General features: G+C 46.7%; 3 protein-coding genes across 3 annotated transcripts; 2 read left to right on the forward strand and 1 right to left on the reverse strand.

Annotated features, from left to right (window-relative positions):
- Nucleotides 1-3,566: 3,566 nt before the first annotated feature.
- On the reverse strand, nt 3,567-3,998 carry LOC134368274 (histone H2B-like). Its single transcript, XM_063084824.1, has one exon. It carries the CDS (start codon nt 3,996-3,998, stop codon nt 3,567-3,569), a length of 432 nt encoding a protein of 143 aa, XP_062940894.1.
- A 5,449-nt stretch (nt 3,999-9,447) lies between these two features.
- On the forward strand, nt 9,448-9,907 carry LOC134368275 (histone H2A-Bbd type 2/3-like). The gene is made up of 2 exons (XM_063084825.1): nt 9,448-9,492; nt 9,611-9,907. The coding sequence occupies exons 1-2, from the start codon at nt 9,448-9,450 to the stop codon at nt 9,905-9,907; spliced, it is 342 nt and encodes a 113-aa protein (XP_062940895.1).
- A 3,856-nt stretch (nt 9,908-13,763) lies between these two features.
- On the forward strand, nt 13,764-14,875 carry LOC134368276 (thymosin beta-15A). Its single transcript, XM_063084827.1, has 2 exons — nt 13,764-13,863; nt 14,838-14,875. Exons 1-2 carry the CDS (start codon nt 13,764-13,766, stop codon nt 14,873-14,875), a joined length of 138 nt encoding a protein of 45 aa, XP_062940897.1.
- The last annotated feature ends 2,711 nt before the right edge of the window (nt 14,876-17,586 follow it).

The following is a 17,586-nucleotide window of genomic DNA, read 5'->3' on the forward strand; positions in this document are numbered from 1 at the left end:
ATACTCACTGGGGTTACAGAAAGTGGAAGGTGTTTTCTCTGCTCTAGCACAAATTTCCACAAGCAAAACAGTAGGTGGGTCAACTAAGGTAAAGTGTGGTTGAGGTGACACAATCTCAGAGCTTAGGGTAACCAGAAGATTTGAGCCCTGGAGGTCACCATGTTGGTCATCACTACCTTACCATCTGCCTGAAGCAATTGCCCAGTAGAGTCACTCAGTCCCTTACACTGACATGCTGCTTACACGCTTCCCTGCCTGCCTGTAACTTCTATGCTATAATCCTAGGAGAGCATGCTGGAGACCCATACAGCGTGGTTAATCCATCCTCCAGTATTTGAAGTCAGCTGTTGTTTTCCTGCCCCCATACGTCCAAGTCTTCTCCAGCTGACCTTTTCAGAGCATTTGGACCCAAGTTACACAGATGGGGACCCATAACGGTTGCACTTTAGATGGACGGACACAAGTTTAGCCATTATCAGGTCCCTGGATCCCGATTCTGTCATCCAGCCCATTTGCTCTCCTTTCAGTTTGCCATTTGCAGCTTGATAAAGATGCTGTACGTCCACGACAGACTCAGTAACGTGTGCATTAGCACACTAATCCAGCTCAAGATTAGGCCCATTTCAGATGCCTAAAGGAAAGCATGTCAGGTGAGCTGGGGATGGGACGAAAACTCCCAGTTTTTAGTTGCACCTGGTAACCGTCATTTTTTTTTTAAAGGATTGATTCCTCCCAGGGCAGTGTAAATGATAAACTGAGTGGGAGCAAGTGAGAGGTATGTGGTGGGAGGGGAAGTCACATAGTTTCTAAGTGAACGCTCCTACAGAAATAAGACGGGAAGAACGATTGCTCACTGGAAGTAGTTTTGCCCTGCATTTCTCAAGTAAATCACATGGGCCTAATCTTGTAGTGAGTGACTAGGTTCACTTGTCTTTCCAAGCAGAGGGAGGTTTTTTTCCCAAGCATCCGGGATTGAGGTTTCAGAGCCCTGAATCCATTTATTATTTGCAAAACCAACCATCCGAAGGTCTTCTTGTAGCAGTTACATTTACGGGAAAAAAGAAAAGCCTGGAGTTAAGTGGATTTTCTTATGCATGTCTACATCTTTTGAAAATACCTGGTCCATGCTTTGACACCTGTATCCTGTCAGTGTACATAGGCCGACATGTCCTTAATTGCAAAGAACAGAAAATGGCAAAAAGCTGGAAAGCCATAATATATATGCTGCAAGTTAATCCAAAGACAAAAATCAGCCAAATCGTATGTCACGACGACTTCATCTTTGCAAAGGGTCAAAAACCTCATTTAGTGTCATCACTTAAAATTCTCAAGAAACTGCACAGGCAAGTGAGTTTTAGGAATGCCCTAGAATGTAACCATCGCATATTCACACCTGAGAAAAATATCTTGCCCTTCGTCTCTCAAATGCATAGGAATATGTTTGAACCTTGCCTTGGGAAGTTTCAACCGGTATGATCTCGGGCAAGTGACAATCTATTGTGGTTCAGTTTCTTCATCCATAGAAATGGAGATGATAACACTGTTTCCTTCAAGGGGATGTGGTGAAAAGTAGTTGAGGTACTCCCCGTCAAGTGCTTAGCACAATGCTGGCACAGTCGCCAAGCACGCCATGTCCGAGGTCACCAAGGCCAAGCTCAGGTTCCCCATGAGCACCTGAGCTGCCTCCCGCCCCCGAGCATCGCCCCCGAAGGCTGTTTTCAGAGCCACCCCAGTCGGCCCGTAAATCCTGGAGCCCTCCGAAGGTGTGCCCGTGGCAGTTTGAGGGCAGGGGTCAGGGGGCGTGCTGCCAATGTGTATTAGTCTTCCTTTTTTTATTTCTTTCTTCCTTATAGTTAAAGTGTACGACACGATGGCTCTGGCTCGTACGCATATACATAGTGAAGAGATTACTACAGTCAAACAAATGACCATCTTCATCACCTTCTACCCTTGTATGCTAAGAGAATCTAAAATCTACTGTCTTGGTAAAGTTTCAGAATCAAACACAACATTATTAACAATAGTCGTCCTGCTGTACTTTGGATCTCCAGACGTATTCATTGGCCCAATTCCTGATTTGTACCCCTTGACCTCCTTGTTCCCATTTGCTCCTCTCCCTGCAGTGGGTAGTTTTCTGTCAGGTGGCAGGTGGCTTGCTGCTGGCTTCTCAGCATTCTTTACTGTGAACTACATTGTCAACACTAATATAACTGTCCTTCATTGTTTTTATTATACATAACGCTCGAGTTTGTATATCATATAATTGGATCGATTTCTGTAATTTATATGTGCACATGTGTATGGAAGTCCTGTGATTGAATTAAATTACCACAGAATCTTTTGATTTTAAAACATTGCCACATAATCGATTCCCTTTTCCTCTGTTAGGAGTTTTCATTGAAAAGTAAATTTGAAAGCATTTAGAAAAAGTTTTTTTTTTTACAGAGGAGCTCTAATATGTAGTCACCAGTTCTAAAATGTGCTCTCCTTTTCAGCATCTAAGAGTTTTGAATAGATTTATTTTACACTTTACACAGGTTGCATATTTAAAAATATCCCCTATCGGTTAGTTTTCACTATGAAAACCTGGGCTTTTCCACTTTTTGTTCCAGATTCATTGAGGGTTTTAAATAAGGACTGGATGTAGGGGATGGGCAGCCAGGTCCCTTGACGTCCAGGAGCGCTAGTCACCAGTTCGTAGTAATTAGCTGCTAGGAACTAGTTGCTAGTTACTAGTAAAGTAGTGACTTCAGTTTCTAGAAAGCCTAGGAATAAGTACTGTTGTGGAACTCTTGGATTTAATTTTTTCTATGCTGTGTTTTGTTTCCTCACGTGTGTTTCTAATGGGCTAAGTAATAAAGTTAATGCGGAAAAAAAGGTTGACTGGAGTGTTATCGTCCTGTTAATACTCTATTCCGCATATAGATGCTTAGGATGTGTTATTTATTTTAAAGTTTTAATAATATATTTTATTTAATCCAACATAGCAAAATTATAATTTCTATATGTAATGAATATCAACAGTTTGTCAATTACGTAAGCGCTGACTCTTCCCTTCAGTTGGTTTTCTCTGCAAACCGCACCAGGAGGTGCCACATTTTCGTCCATCAACTACTGAAGAAAGTAGTCATGCGTTCTGTTCCCTTCTAGTCCTCAAACCCAGTCGTCCCTTGTCCCACAGACATTTCATCTGTGTCAGTCCCATTTTGTTCCCTGTCTACAATTCCCAACGTCATTTTGGTGCTTTGCTGATGTTTCTACTTGATTTCTGAATTTCCAAACGGAAACCACAAACACCCATAGCGCAGTCATCATTTCCTAATCGTGTTGATTTCTTAAAATCACTTTTCCTTAGAGGATATGTAGGAGATCAGTACTCACGGAAAACTCTAGAAAATTATTTTAGGCCACACAGAACAAAAAGCAACAGAAGAACAGAAAATTTACTCGGATTTTGAGGAAGCCACAAATAGCAAGATAAATTAAGTGGTTACAGGTCTTTCGGGTCATCTGAGGCGGCTCTGAAAAGAGCCTTTGGGGGGCCGTGCCCGGGGGCAGGAGGCGGCTCATGTGCTCATGGTGAACCTGAGCACAGCCCTGGTGCCCTCGGTCACGGCATGCTTGCGGAGCTCCCCGGTCAGCAGCAGGTGCACGGCGGCCTGGATGTCCTGTGAGGTGAGGGTGCAGCGCTGGTTGTAACGGGCCAGGCGGCCGGCCTCTTCGGCGAGGCGCTCGAAGAGGTCGCTAATGCACGAGTCCATGACGTTCACGGCCTGCTGGGACAGGCTGAGGCCGTCGTGGACCAGCTTCAGAACCCTGGGGAAATAGGTGGCGAAACTGTCCTCGCCGCGGCGGCCGCGGCGGCAGCGGGTGTGACGGCGGCTGCGGCGGCGATGGCGCCTGGGCTTCTTCTGTTTCAGGGCCGTCGGAGCGCCCTTCTCAGGCGCCTGGGTGCTGACACCTTCCTCCGGAGACGGGGCAGAGGCAGGCTCCGCCATCCCTCAGGCAACCCCCAAGAGCTAGGAGGCACCGACGATGGCGCTGCTGCCAGGCGGGGAGCCCTTTTTATAGTCGCTGCCTTGCCTCACGTCATGCGTGACCTCGACTTCTGACTGGGTGTCAGGGCACACAGGGAGCGCGTGAGTGAGCCTAGCGGAGTGCGCTGGGACTGCACGGTCCTCCTGCTGGCGGTCCCTCCACCAATCACAGTGAGCGTCTGGAGCCCTGCAAGCTGCCTGTCTGGTCCCATACAGAAATTCACAGCAAGAGAACCCACACAGGAAGGCCGTGGCACGGCCAGCAGAGGGCTCCTGGACGTGGAGATGTGTCGGTCCACCTCCCGCCTCCGGTTCTGATCGAAACCCTCAATGAATCAGGATAACGGAGTAAAAAACTACCGTTTGTAAAGAGTGAAATCAAACACAACTGTGGTATTTAGACCTACATAAGAAAATTCAGCATTTACCAGGTTTGTAGTCACACTCCTAATGATACTTAGATCCGAAAAAGTACCCTACATTCTAGCATTGCTGAATACATAGAACAGCCCTTGATTGAAAGAGAAAAAAGGTATTGGTCTAATTTTGCAGTAAGTCACCCAAAAGGTAAGAGACAGTCAAGAAATAGTTTAAAATCACGTGCTTTTCAAAAATCGGACAGTTCGAGAAAATTTATTCCTTAAATGTATTTGTGGAAAAATGAACCCCAAATACGGAACCAGTACAGAATGAAGAAGAATTAGAGAAATGGAGGTCATCAAGGAACTTGTCACAGAAAGAAAGAAAAGAAAGAAAGAAAGAAAGAAAGAAAGAAAGAAAGAAAGAAAGAAAGAAAGAAAGAAAGAAAGAAAGAAAGAAAGAAAGAAAGAAAGAAAGAAAGAAAGAAAGAAAGAAAGAAAGAAAGAAAGAAAGAAAAGACAATAAACAACCATACAGTACAATTCACAGTAAATGAGCCCTCAGGCAAAGAATCACACCCATTTCATCAGGAGCTGCTTCCACCTCAACTCCAAGGCTGAAGAGTCCAGGAAAATTTTGATTGGCTCTCTTGGGAAACCCGGTTCCATGGTGAGCCGGTGGCTATGACTCCGTGGCTACAGGTTCCTCATTGCCTGACTGAGAACAGACTGGGGCTTGAGCTGCTCTGATTGGACCTTCCATCATCCCTATTATGCATAAATGCAAGTCATGAAGGTTTGTGCTTTCTAAACCCAAAGATTATAGACTGGAGAGGAACATAACTGGATAAAACTGAACGAGTTAAAATAGTAACTTCAGTTTCTAGAAAGCCTAGGGATAGGTATTGCTTCTTGAAATTTTCTCCTTAGTTATTTCTGTGATCGGTTGGGTCCTCCTTTGTGTTTCTGTATGTACTCCATAATACTGAGAATGCCGAAAAACGTTTGATGCAGGATGTTTGTCCTGCTCCTACTATGTTCCCCATATGGATGCTTACAGTTCGTTATTTATTCTCCATGAGTTTGAGGATTCCAGCACCGGCCAGAAATTAAAAAAAAAACAAATGTATATATAAATATATATATATATATATATATGTATATGTATATATTTGTATGTACACACATATATATTCATTTTTACATGTATACAGACACATATGTATATGTGTATGTGTATATGTGTGTTTGTGTGTGTGTGTATATATACTATGTGTGTGTGTGTGTGTGTGTTTGTGTGTGTGACTGTGGATATATATTTGAGGACTGAAACACAGGAGAGAAATAACTGAGTCAAAAATGTCAAGAAACAATATCTAATCCACCTTCTTTAGAAACTGAAGTTACTAGTTTAATTCATTCAGATTTTACCAATTCTGTTCATTGCCAGGCAATATAATGTGTGTGGAAATATATATACATTTTCTTTTTTTAGAAAGGTAAAACATCATGTTTTGCGTCTATGTGCAATGGGGATGATGGGAGGGACCTGTTGGATGAGGTGTCCCAGGCTGAACCAATTAGAAGCCTCCTGAAATGTTTGGACTTGCAGTTGAGGGGAATTGTGTCATTAAATAGGTCTGAGTCCTTGACTGCTGTTTGTTGTTTTGTTTGAATGGTTTTATGCTTTTAATCATGTTGATTTACAGATATTATATTAGTTTCTAAAGCTGTCGTAAATAAATTCGAGAGTCTCGGTGACTTAAAAAATATATATTTATCATCTCACAGTTCTGGATGCCAAATAGCCCCTCTTCATAAGCACACCAGTCATATTGGGTTAGGACCGACCCTCACGACTTCACTTTAAACACAGTTACCTCTATAGAGACTATCTCCAAAATAGGGTCACCTCCTGAAGTACTGGGGGGTCACAAGGTCAACACAAGAATTTTGAGAGGGTACAATTCAATAAAGAATATTAAGCTTTCTGCCCCTCCAAAAAATTAAGGTACTTCCATGAAAAATACATTCACACCTTCCCTACAGCCCCCAAATCTTAACCCATTGCAGTTCAACTTTAAGTCCAAAATCTCATCTACAAATCTTATATATCTGCTACGGGTGAGACTCCAGTTGTGACTGATGCTGAGGCAGAATTTATCCTTATCCCTGAACCTGCGAAAACAGACAGCAAATTACCAGTTTCCAAAAACAGTAGCGGGACAGGCATAGAATAGACATTACCATTCCAAATGTGAGAAATCAGAAGAAAACTAGAGTTTATGGGCCCTAAGCAGGTTTGCACCATAGTAGGGCTAATTCCATTAGATTTAAGGGATTGAAAACAGTCCTCTTTAATCATTGCTCTGCCCTCTGGACCCTCTGGGATAGCAGCATGAAACTCTCAGCCCTGGGCAGTGGGGACCTCTTCCCCAGCCTGGTTTGTTACAGAAGAGGTGGCACTAGCCATCTAGAATGGAGAAAGCGGCCTCCATCTATGGGATCAAGGAGATGATGGCCTCATCCCCCAGACCTGTGTCCCTGTTCTCAACAAGACTCTGTCTGGATTCTCCTCTTGCCATTGCTGTTTTCTCAGAGTCCTGCTGGAAGAGTGGAATCACCATAGCTTTACTGATGTCTTCCTTGGTTTCCCAGGGTCTGAAAAGTACGTGCAAGTCTGCAGCCACAGGCCGACTGGAAAACAACTTTACATCCACGTAAATACTGTCATCTTGCCCCATAACCACGGTTCAACAGATCACATAACTGTGGGAAAGGAGGGAACCCCAATAAATGCTTACCAAGGAAAAACTGTGTCCTTTTACATTCTTTTACAGCCCATGTGGTTTTAGGTCCCAACATGGCTTTGGTCCTGCTCACTCTAGCGATATTAATGAAATTTGAGAAAGAGAGAAGAAAAGTGGGGTTTGAGGTTCAAGATCCTAAGTGGAATCAAGTGCATCTGATTACTCACTTCAGGAGGGGCGTGAGGAAAAAGGGCACTTACTGAGTGAACATCTAGGATCCAGTGGTGTGGTTTACTACGTAGACAAGCTACGGGAAGTGCCTTTACTGCTTAAATAACACATTACGAGTACCAACGTAGCGAGAAAAAATATTAAGAAGAGAAAATAACCCACCAATTTTTTTTTTTAATGGTGGAATAAGCGTTAAGTCAGGTCTTTGCTGAAGAAAGCTGTCATAGCTATATCATATTGCAAAAATAGACTTGAAGTCAACGGAGATTCCTTGAGGATAAAGATAGTCCCTCTGGGATAAAATGTTCAATTCATGTGGGAGGTATTATAAATTTAAGATGACCTATACTGGGTAGGGTAGCTTCAAACTATTTAAGTCAACACTTGACTGAATGACAATAAGGAGTAGCGAAGGTCACCACCAAATATAGACATTTGCAGCCACCTGTAAGCAAGTGGCCGAAACGTAACAAGGACTTAGAAATAAAACACCTACCAAGCTTGCTTGACGAAATGGAGTAATGCGATAATATGAACCCGGAAATTAGAGAATGTGTTTTATCCACCTGATGTATATTTATGCACATAGAACATGTACTCGGCGATCAAGCAAGATTCCAGAAGTATCAAATACATGTCACATTCTCTGACTACAGTACATTTAAGAATCAATGACAAACCATGTTGTCAAAACCAAATGTTTGGGATGACACAAATCACTCTAAAGAAATAATGGGCCAAAGGAGAAATCATTACAGGGAGTGAAAAATATTTATTGATGCGTGAGAATAAAATTTGTGGGGCATGCGTGAGTGCTACTGAGACAGGATTTTATGGCCCACGTGCTGATTAAAAAGACTAAAAAGAAGGAAGCCTTGATCAGGCATTTTACGGAAGACCAAGCACAAACGATCACAAAGAACAACAAGAAGCACGATTGGAGAGGTGCCACCTCGCTCAAGTCTCCTGGAAAATGCCTACTACAACCACAGTGACATACTATTTCACACCGTCGGAGCAGTGAGAATTAAAAAGGTCAGACCGCATCAAATGTTGGTGACTAGTGGGGACTCACACTCTGGTATTAGGAGGACAAATTGGTCTGACCATCTTGGAGAGCAATCTGGCAATACTAATTAATGCGCAGGATGCACACACTGCTGACAGCAGCAGTTCCATTGCTGGGTACACTACCTAGTGGCCTGAACACAAGGAGACGTTTGTGGGAACATTCTTAGCAGCCCTGTGGTCTGGGTGGGGCCTCTGGAAGATCTGCAGGGACCGAAGATACAGCTAATGGACCCTGAAGCACTGACCTGGAAGAGGGAGGGATAGCACTAGATGTAGTCTCTCGAAAATGGAAACAGGTGTTCAAACAAAGATTCCTACATGAACGTTCAGAGGTGCCCTATTCTCAATAGCCAAAAGGGGGAAACAACCCAAATGCCCATCAATGGACAAATAAACTAAACGTCGTCCATCCATACCATGGATTATTATTCAGCTGTGAAAAGGAAGGAAGCAAGTACCGATTCACGCTACCACGTAGATGTACCATGAGGAAAACATTACACTATGTGAAAGCCGCGAGACACAGAAGGCCATGCGTTGGGTTCCATGGGAGGGAGAGCTCCACATGGGGGAAACCTCTGTCGACAGAAAGCAGATAAGTGGTTGCCAAGAGCTATTTATTGGGAGCGTGTGTATGTGTGTGCTCGGGGGTGGGGGGACGACGAGCATGGGGAGTGAGTGCTTAACGGGTACAGGGGTTTCTTGGCGGGGTGGTGAAAATGCTTTGGAAGCAGACGGTTGTGATTGTTCCACGACATCACGAATGTACTTGACACCATGTCGTACCCGTCCCCCACCCCTCTTTCTTTATCTTGCCTGCGATGCTCGGGTCCTACAGAAGGCGAGCGCTGCCACAGAGGGAGGGCCCAGGGGCGAGAGCGTGCGGGTGCCTTGCACCTGCCCTGGCCGGCCGTTTGTAGGCCCAGGCCCGCTCCCTCGGGGTCAACTGGAGGGCAGTGACGTCACCAGCGTGCGCGGCCATGAGCCTGTTCCGGACCAATGAGGGGCCGGGTCGCGGTAGCTAGGTTACGGAGTACGGGCCAAGTACCGACATCTTGAGAGGCATCCAGTCGAGCCAGACCTCGCAGATTGATCGGTCGTCTCCAAGGCCCGGCATGCCGAGCAGGAGGACGAGCCGTCCACGGTCGTCCGGTCTCAATAGGTGCCGTGCCGCCGCTCTCGAGCCCACCGAGCCGAGCTGACATTCTCCGTGAGCCACCCGGAGCGCCTCCTGCGGGAGGGCCACTACGCCCAGTGCCCGAGTTCGTGTGCGCCGGTCTTTCTAGGTGCCATCGTCGAGTACGTGACGGCCAAGGTCTTGGAGCTGGCGAGCGACGAGGCCCGGAGGAGCAGCAGGAGATGCATCACCTTGGAGCTGTTGGACGTGGCCGTGCACAGCAACGCGCTGCTCAGTGGCTTCTTCGTGACTACAACCATCTCCCAGGTGGCCCCAGCCTAGCTGTGGACGCCTGGCACCCAGGGGGCCTCACCAGCCCACCGATCCTCCGTCTACTCCTGCTAGCCCGGCGCCAGCCCCTTCCGTCACAGCCAGCCGGGACAGCCCTGGCCTGTCTTGTGCCTTCAGCGCCTTGTGTCATTAAAGTGTTTGAAAGTACCCACAGGCTTGCTCTATAAATTTTGTGTCAGAGTGGGGTGTGAGACACCCAATGTTGGACGGACGGGCAGGGAGTGGCGAGGGTCAGGGAACAGGGAGGGCACAGGGGAGCAGACACTCGTGGTGACAATGGGGGTTGGTGTCCCCGTGTGGGAGGTGCTGTCTGGGGCGGGGGCACAGGAGGCTGCCACGTGGACCCTGAGCTAGTCACCGGAACGATGGTGTTCATTGGGGTGGAGCTCAAGGCCAAGACTGAGGTGTCCTGGTAGGATGAATGTCAAAAGGGGTTATGTTATGGAGGGGGACGGAGCCTCAGGTGGCATGGGAGCTCAAGTCAAGGGCTCAAGTGGGGCAGGGACGTTGACTGCCAGAGAGAGGAGTGATTGATGGGTGGGAACAATGCAGAAATCCCCAAAGGCGGAACTGGGGTCACAGGGGGTCAAGAGTTTAGTTTTGGCCTTGTTCAGAGGGAGAGGCTGGGAGACGCCCTTAGCTACCGGGATACGCAAGCTGTAGCCTAGCAACAGCGCGGTCAGGCCAGGCCCCGCCTCAGATGCCGCTCTCTGCGTATCACCAGGGCGACAGGACCGTGGCAGGTGTCCCGGGGCTGCGCCCAGGAGTGGCTGTCTATGTGGCCTTTTGCCAGCTGGCGGTAGCACGCTTCCAGCAGGCGCTCTTCCACCGGCCATGGAGGAGCTGGCCCTCACTCAGGCTGTCCGCCTCTTCCTGCGACAGGAGAGTGATGCTTGCCAGGGCCTGGTCATGGAGGTGTACCTTGATGTGATTTTTCTAAGAGTTTTTAAGTGTCAGCCCTTAGATCTGTCATCCATTTTGAATGAATTTTTATACATGGTGTGAGATAGAAGTCCAAGTTCACTCTTTTGCATGTGGATATCCAGTTGTCACAGCACCATTTGTGACAGGGATTATTCTTTTCCCCCACTGAATGGTCTTGGAACCTGTACTGAAAATCGACTATACATAGATATCAGGGTTAATTTCTGACTCTAAATCACGCATTTATTATGTTACTTTAATCTACGGACATGTCTACATCGAGGGTCACTTGTGGGCCAAACAAAGTGCTAGGGATTGGAGATATAAAGACGGATAGCCTTAGTAGATTCTCCTGTGGTTATTATCAACTGACTGTTCTCTTGTTCAGTGGCTGAGAAAGTTGAAAATGTGGCTTTGGCCCAGGAGAGCCCCATTGTCGTAGAGACGTCCAGCTGAGGGAGTGAATGACTCTGAACCACCCACGCTCACCTCCTCCATGACCCGGGCAAGGATGAGAACAGGCAGCGCTGAGCAACGCTTCCATACCACTGTTTGGTCATCATGGCCTACTTAGGGTCCGATGGCTATAAACAGTTGTGCGAGCTTGACTACAGCTCATCTGGCTTGGATCTCAGAGTTCCAGACCTTCAAAGGTAACTGGGCAAAATGTGCCTGCTTCTGGTAGAGGCCCCTATTATCTTGGAGGAGTGAGTGTACTCGGGATGAAAGGAATAAGGACCCTCGGGCCTAAAGCAGTGGGAGAGGCAAGGAATGTGAGCCCGCGGTCCCTGAGCCAATCAGAGAGGGCCGTGATGGGGTCTGGGAAGGTGAGGTCGGCTAGGACATCATGAAGCCCCTGTTCCTGGGGTGAGGTCCTAAGTAGAGGGAAGACATGGGGGAACGGGCCTGCAAGGCTAAAGCGGAGGTAGGGGCTGGGAAATGAGGCCCGGTGTAAGAACCCAAATGCCCCAAGGGATCACACCCTGATCACATAAGTCCTTCTCGGCCACACCCCATCATGGCGCTGGTTGCCCTTTCCTTCCGTATTCTCCTTCCTACCGGCGCGAATCGTACACCAATCAGCTCACCCCCCAAGCCCCATGCGGTATGCTAAGTAGGGACTGTATCTTAAGCCAATCAGCTTTCCCTAAAAACCCTATGTATATGTTTGTGTGCCGCCTAATAAACGAGCCCTCTCCGGTGGATCATCAACTGGTGTCGACTCGTCCTTTCACCCGGACACCTCGGCCAATGATAGGGGTGGGGGCGGGGGCGGGGGCGGGCGGGGCCTGCTCCGGGCCTTGTAAGTGCGGGTTTCTGCGCGGGAACGCACACCACGAAGGCAGTGAGCAGCTCTCTCCACCCCAGGGGCATCCTTCAGGCGTCTTCAAGCCCTCAGGTGAGGTGGTGCGGTCCCGCTGGGGCCAGAGGACGATGGGGACGGGAGCACGCAGGGACTCCGTGGCGGGGCTGTCGCGCCTTCGGGAGCCCTAGGGGCCCGGATTGGGGTTGGCTTTTCCCGTCAGCGCCGCGGGGCGAGACTCGTGCCTTTGTCTGCCCTCGGCGCGCCTCCTGTGCGAGATGCCGAGCCCTCCCGGGGGTCGGGCCCTGGAAGGCCCGAGGGGCGGACCCCCAAAGCGGCCGGCCGGTCCGCGGAAGAAGTGCAGGTCGGAGGCTTCGAGGACGAAGCGGAGTTGAGGGCTCGCCCGGAATGGGCCCTCTGGGCCTGGCCCCTCGCTCCCTCCCCTCCCGTGGCCCTTCGGCTGGGCGCCCGACCAGGATGACAGTTATTTTCCAATGAAAGCAAGATGCTCCTGTCAAAGTGGCCTGTGCGCCCGGCCCTGTTATTTGTTTGTCCCGGTTTCCCCAGCTTTGAGGTTGGCTTCTGAGCGCTTGGCACGGGAGGGTCATAGGGTAAGGTCAACTGAATGGAGGTTACGTGTTTGAAACTACTGGCCGCTTGGGGGCGTCTCTGTTCTACTCTGGTCGCTAGACGTGTCTCGCCCCACCAGGGTGGGAACAGACATGAGCAGGAGAGCTCCGCCTTCCGGTTTCTGGGGTCTCTTATTCTTTGTTCTGGACAAACCTAGAATGTTCAGAGGCCGCCGCAAGGCATTTCATCAGGTCCACAGCAAGACTCTTCTGAGCCTTGTCTCCTTGCCTCGCCCTTGACAGAGAAAACGTGGTGAAATAAGACTCTGTGTATTTAGCGTATCCCATTCTGCTGAAGTCGTGAGTCTGATCCTAATTAGCTGCCCCTTCTTACAGTGTTTACAAACCGCTGCCACAAGGGGCTAGTATAAGACGAGTAACCAGTTACGACCGGATTAAATCCTCTCCCCTCTCTTATTGCAGCACCTTAATCTACTGTTTGGGGGCATTTAAAATGGAAAGAAATTAGTACAACTTTGGCCACCCCTTTTTGTGTGCTGCTCCCCATCCTCCAAGAAAAATGCCGTCGCCACCCCACCCCACCCCCACCCCCCGGTAATTGAACAGACAGCGAAGATTCTTAGATAGTGCTGTCATCTATTAGAAAATCATTGACTGGTTGAACCAAGTTTTTATTATATTCTTCGACCCCTAATTGTTCCTGTGCTTCTCTTACCTCCATTGTACCTTTGCTGTGATTTTAAAAGAGTCGGACATGTTGGCTCCGGGTTTCTAGAGCGTCTTGGTTTCTAGTGTATCCTGATCTAAGGGCATTTTCTGCTTATCAGAATAGGGGTATTGAAGTGAATTTCAAAGTAATGAAAATAGAATTCTTCTAAGATGCGCTGGTGTTTTCCTGTGGAAGATCAGTAGGTAAAATATACATGACTATTACGTTTGAACATTTATGACTGTTACTACTTTGTCTGACGATAGTTCTGCCAGGGAAGTTTCTTAAAAGAAATTGTTTTCGGTCTTTCTTTTAGTCAAGATGAGTGATAAGCCAGACTTGTCGGAGGTGGAGAAGTTTGACAAGTCAAAACTGAAGAAAACTCATACCGAGGAAAAAAATACTCTTCCCTCAAAGGAAAGTAAGTCATGGAGGGTTTCTAGCTGAGACAGACAATGGTGAAAGTTGGTATCTTCAGTGAATAAACCTATCTTCTAGTAATTTTTACTATCGAGGAAGTAATTATTAGAGTACCATTTTATTTTATGCAGCCATGACAACTATCAAAGAGTTGTCTCCTTCTTTGGATTATATAAATGGTTCGCACATGATAGGCCCTAGTAGTAATGGGGAAGTAAAAACCACTTCCCTGTTGGAAAATTACTAAAACACACATTGAAACCAATCTTAAACATTGGACTTAGCACTAGAAAAACCTTACTTCTGTCTACTTTTAGTTATTTGGCATTTTTCTGCATCTAGAAATTTGAGTCCATTATCTCATGCCTAAAGAACCATGCCAGCTCTGCGGTCTGGGCCTTCTCCAATCTGGTGACAAGATAGGGATGCAGAACGAGTTTCGATCTTGGGTGCACTTGAGGCTCCCAGACTTAAGGGATCAGTTTTGCCCTCCAGAGTAACAGACAGCTGGAGAAACTCCAAGCATATTCACAACAGCTGAGGGGCATTTTCTGTCATGTGTGCGTTATTTGAGAGTTCCGAAATTAGTGAAAATTATCTCAAAGTGTATAACTTCCAAATGGTATCGTCAGAGATAAACGTGAGCAAAATGCTTCACTTCCTCCTCGGTCTCAAATAATCTATCGAAAAACTGTCAACAACACAAATCTGCCTCTCGAATGAAAGCAAAAACCAAAAAAACTGCAATTGAAGTAGATTCTAATGAATGTTCGAGTGGTAAACATGCACACACGTGCACACATGCACCCCGCTGTGAGCATTTGGGGTTAGTGCCTTAGCATTCTCAATTAAAAGCATGTATGGCAGCCTTCCATGACTTACCTAAAGCTGTTTTGTAAGAAACTGAATTAAATCTTAGGAAAATACTCTTAGTGATATATATTTTTTTTGTTTCGTTTTTTTTTTTCCCCTCAGCGATCCAGCAGGAGAAACAGTGTGCTCAGACATCGTAAAACGGGATCTCCTCCCAAGAGGAAATTTCAACATTGCCCGAGAGCCTTGGTTTTATGCTTGTTTTTTGCAAACCGTTGTGTTTGTAGCGATTTTAGGCATCTTCTGCTGTCCTCTCATTTCTATTCCCTGGCTAAAAGGTCAGGTGGAACCAAAGTTTCCTGAAGTGTGCTTTCAAACTTGCCGTTGGTGTGTAAATTCCAGATGGCAGATGTTGCGAATAATCTCACCAGTGTTGACCCTTGTGTGTGTAGCCCTTTCACCCCCAGCAGGATAAGCCAGGTTTAACCTTCTGCAATGGGTGCCTCCATTGCTTCATTATCTTCATGAAGTTGCATGCTTCTGCAACTTCTCACAGTTTGTTTTTATTTCCAATGTAGTAATGAAATAATAAATACAGTCATTATCTGGCGGCTCTCGACTTCATTTCTTCTAAGGAAGGAAAAGTACACAAGGGTACCCTTTTTCGCCAAACAAAACGGTTGAAGGAAAACCTCTTCAGCAGTGGACTAAGCCCCTTATCTCAGAGTGAAGAAAGACAAACACAGGGTCTGAAGTGACCCACTCAAGCTGAAAAAGAACTGAAATTCAAGCTGGGCTGTCTTGCCTTCTGGAAAGTGTTTTCCGACTGAATGGGAGGGGGCACCTAAGCTTGGGGTTGGATGGAAAGGGCGCGGGAGGCACTTGTTAACACGCACTGTACTGAGCACATCACATCTTCAGTTGAGCGTCAACTCAGATATCTGATGCCCACTGATGACCTGTAACACTGAACCTCTGATCTGGTTCTTCTACTGAACAGAATTTACTGTCTCCTGAAGCAAGCATTTTTGGTTTCATGGTGAGCATAAGTGCTGTGGACCGTATGGTGTTCCCCCACCCCCACCACACCAAATTCATATTTTGAAGGTCTACCCCTCAATGCGACTCTACCCGGAGATAGACTTTTTAGGAAGTCATTAAGGTTAAATGAGGCTACAAGGGCTGGGCCCCTCTGTGATCTATTACTATAGGTATCTTCCCACCATAAGGGATTATACCGTCCATACCTATTTGCAACCTCAACTATTATCTTACCTCCCTCTTTCTAGGGGCTCACATCCTTAAATACTCACTGGGGTTACAGAAAGTGGAAGGTGTTTTCTCTGCTCTAGCACAAATTTCCACAAGCAAAACAGTAGGTGGGTCAACTAAGGTAAAGTGTGGTTGAGGTGACACAATCTCAGAGCTTAGGGTAACCAGAAGATTTGAGCCCTGGAGGTCACCATGTTGGTCATCACTACCTTACCATCTGCCTGAAGCAATTGCCCAGTAGAGTCACTCAGTCCCTTACACTGACATGCTGCTTACACGCTTCCCTGCCTGCCTGTAACTTCTATGCCATAATCCTAGGAGAGCATGCTGGAGACCCATACAGCGTGGTTAATCCATCCTCCAGTATTTGAAGTCAGCTGTTGTTTTCCTGCCCCCATACGTCCAAGTCTTCTCCAGCTGACCTTTTCAGAGCATTTGGACCCAAGTTACACAGATGGGGACCCATAACGGTTGCACTTTAGATGGACGGACACAAGTTTAGCCATTATCAGGTCCCTGGATCCCGATTCTGTCATCCAGCCCATTTGCTCTCCTTTCAGTTTGCCATTTGCAGCTTGATAAAGATGCTGTACGTCCACGACAGACTCAGTAACGTGTGCATTAGCACACTAATCCAGCTCAAGATTAGGCCCATTTCAGATGCCTAAAGGAAAGCATGTCAGGTGAGCTGGGGATGGGACGAAAACTCCCAGTTTTTAGTTGCACCTGGTAACCGTCATTTTTTTTTTAAAGGATTGATTCCTCCCAGGGCAGTGTAAATGATAAACTGAGTGGGAGCAAGTGAGAGGTATGTGGTGGGAGGGGAAGTCACATAGTTTCTAAGTGAACGCTCCTACAGAAATAAGACGGGAAGAACGATTGCTCACTGGAAGTAGTTTTGCCCTGCATTTCTCAAGTAAATCACATGGGCCTAATCTTGTAGTGAGTGACTAGGTTCACTTGTCTTTCCAAGCAGAGGGAGGTTTTTTTCCCAAGCATCCGGGATTGAGGTTTCAGAGCCCTGAATCCATTTATTATTTGCAAAACCAACCATCCGAAGGTCTTCTTGTAGCAGTTACATTTACGGGAAAAAAGAAAAGCCTGGAGTTAAGTGGATTTTCTTATGCATGTCTACATCTTTTGAAAATACCTGGTCCATGCTTTGACACCTGTATCCTGTCAGTGTACATAGGCCGACATGTCCTTAATTGCAAAGAACAGAAAATGGCAAAAAGCTGGAAAGCCATAATATATATGCTGCAAGTTAATCCAAAGACAAAAATCAGCCAAATCGTATGTCACGACGACTTCATCTTTGCAAAGGGTCAAAAACCTCATTTAGTGTCATCACTTAAAATTCTCAAGAAACTGCACAGGCAAGTGAGTTTTAGGAATGCCCTAGAATGTAACCATCGCATATTCACACCTGAGAAAAATATCTTGCCCTTCGTCTCTCAAATGCATAGGAATATGTTTGAACCTTGCCTTGGGAAGTTTCAACCGGTATGATCTCGGGCAAGTGACAATCTATTGTGGTTCAGTTTCTTCATCCATAGAAATGGAGATGATTACGCTGTTTCCTTCAAGGGGATGTGGTGAAAAGTAGTTGAGGTACTCCCCGTCAAGTGCTTAGCACAAT

Source organism: Cynocephalus volans, chromosome X, assembly GCF_027409185.1.
Source record: "Cynocephalus volans isolate mCynVol1 chromosome X, mCynVol1.pri, whole genome shotgun sequence".
In the NCBI taxonomy this organism is placed as follows: domain Eukaryota; kingdom Metazoa; phylum Chordata; class Mammalia; order Dermoptera; family Cynocephalidae; genus Cynocephalus; species Cynocephalus volans.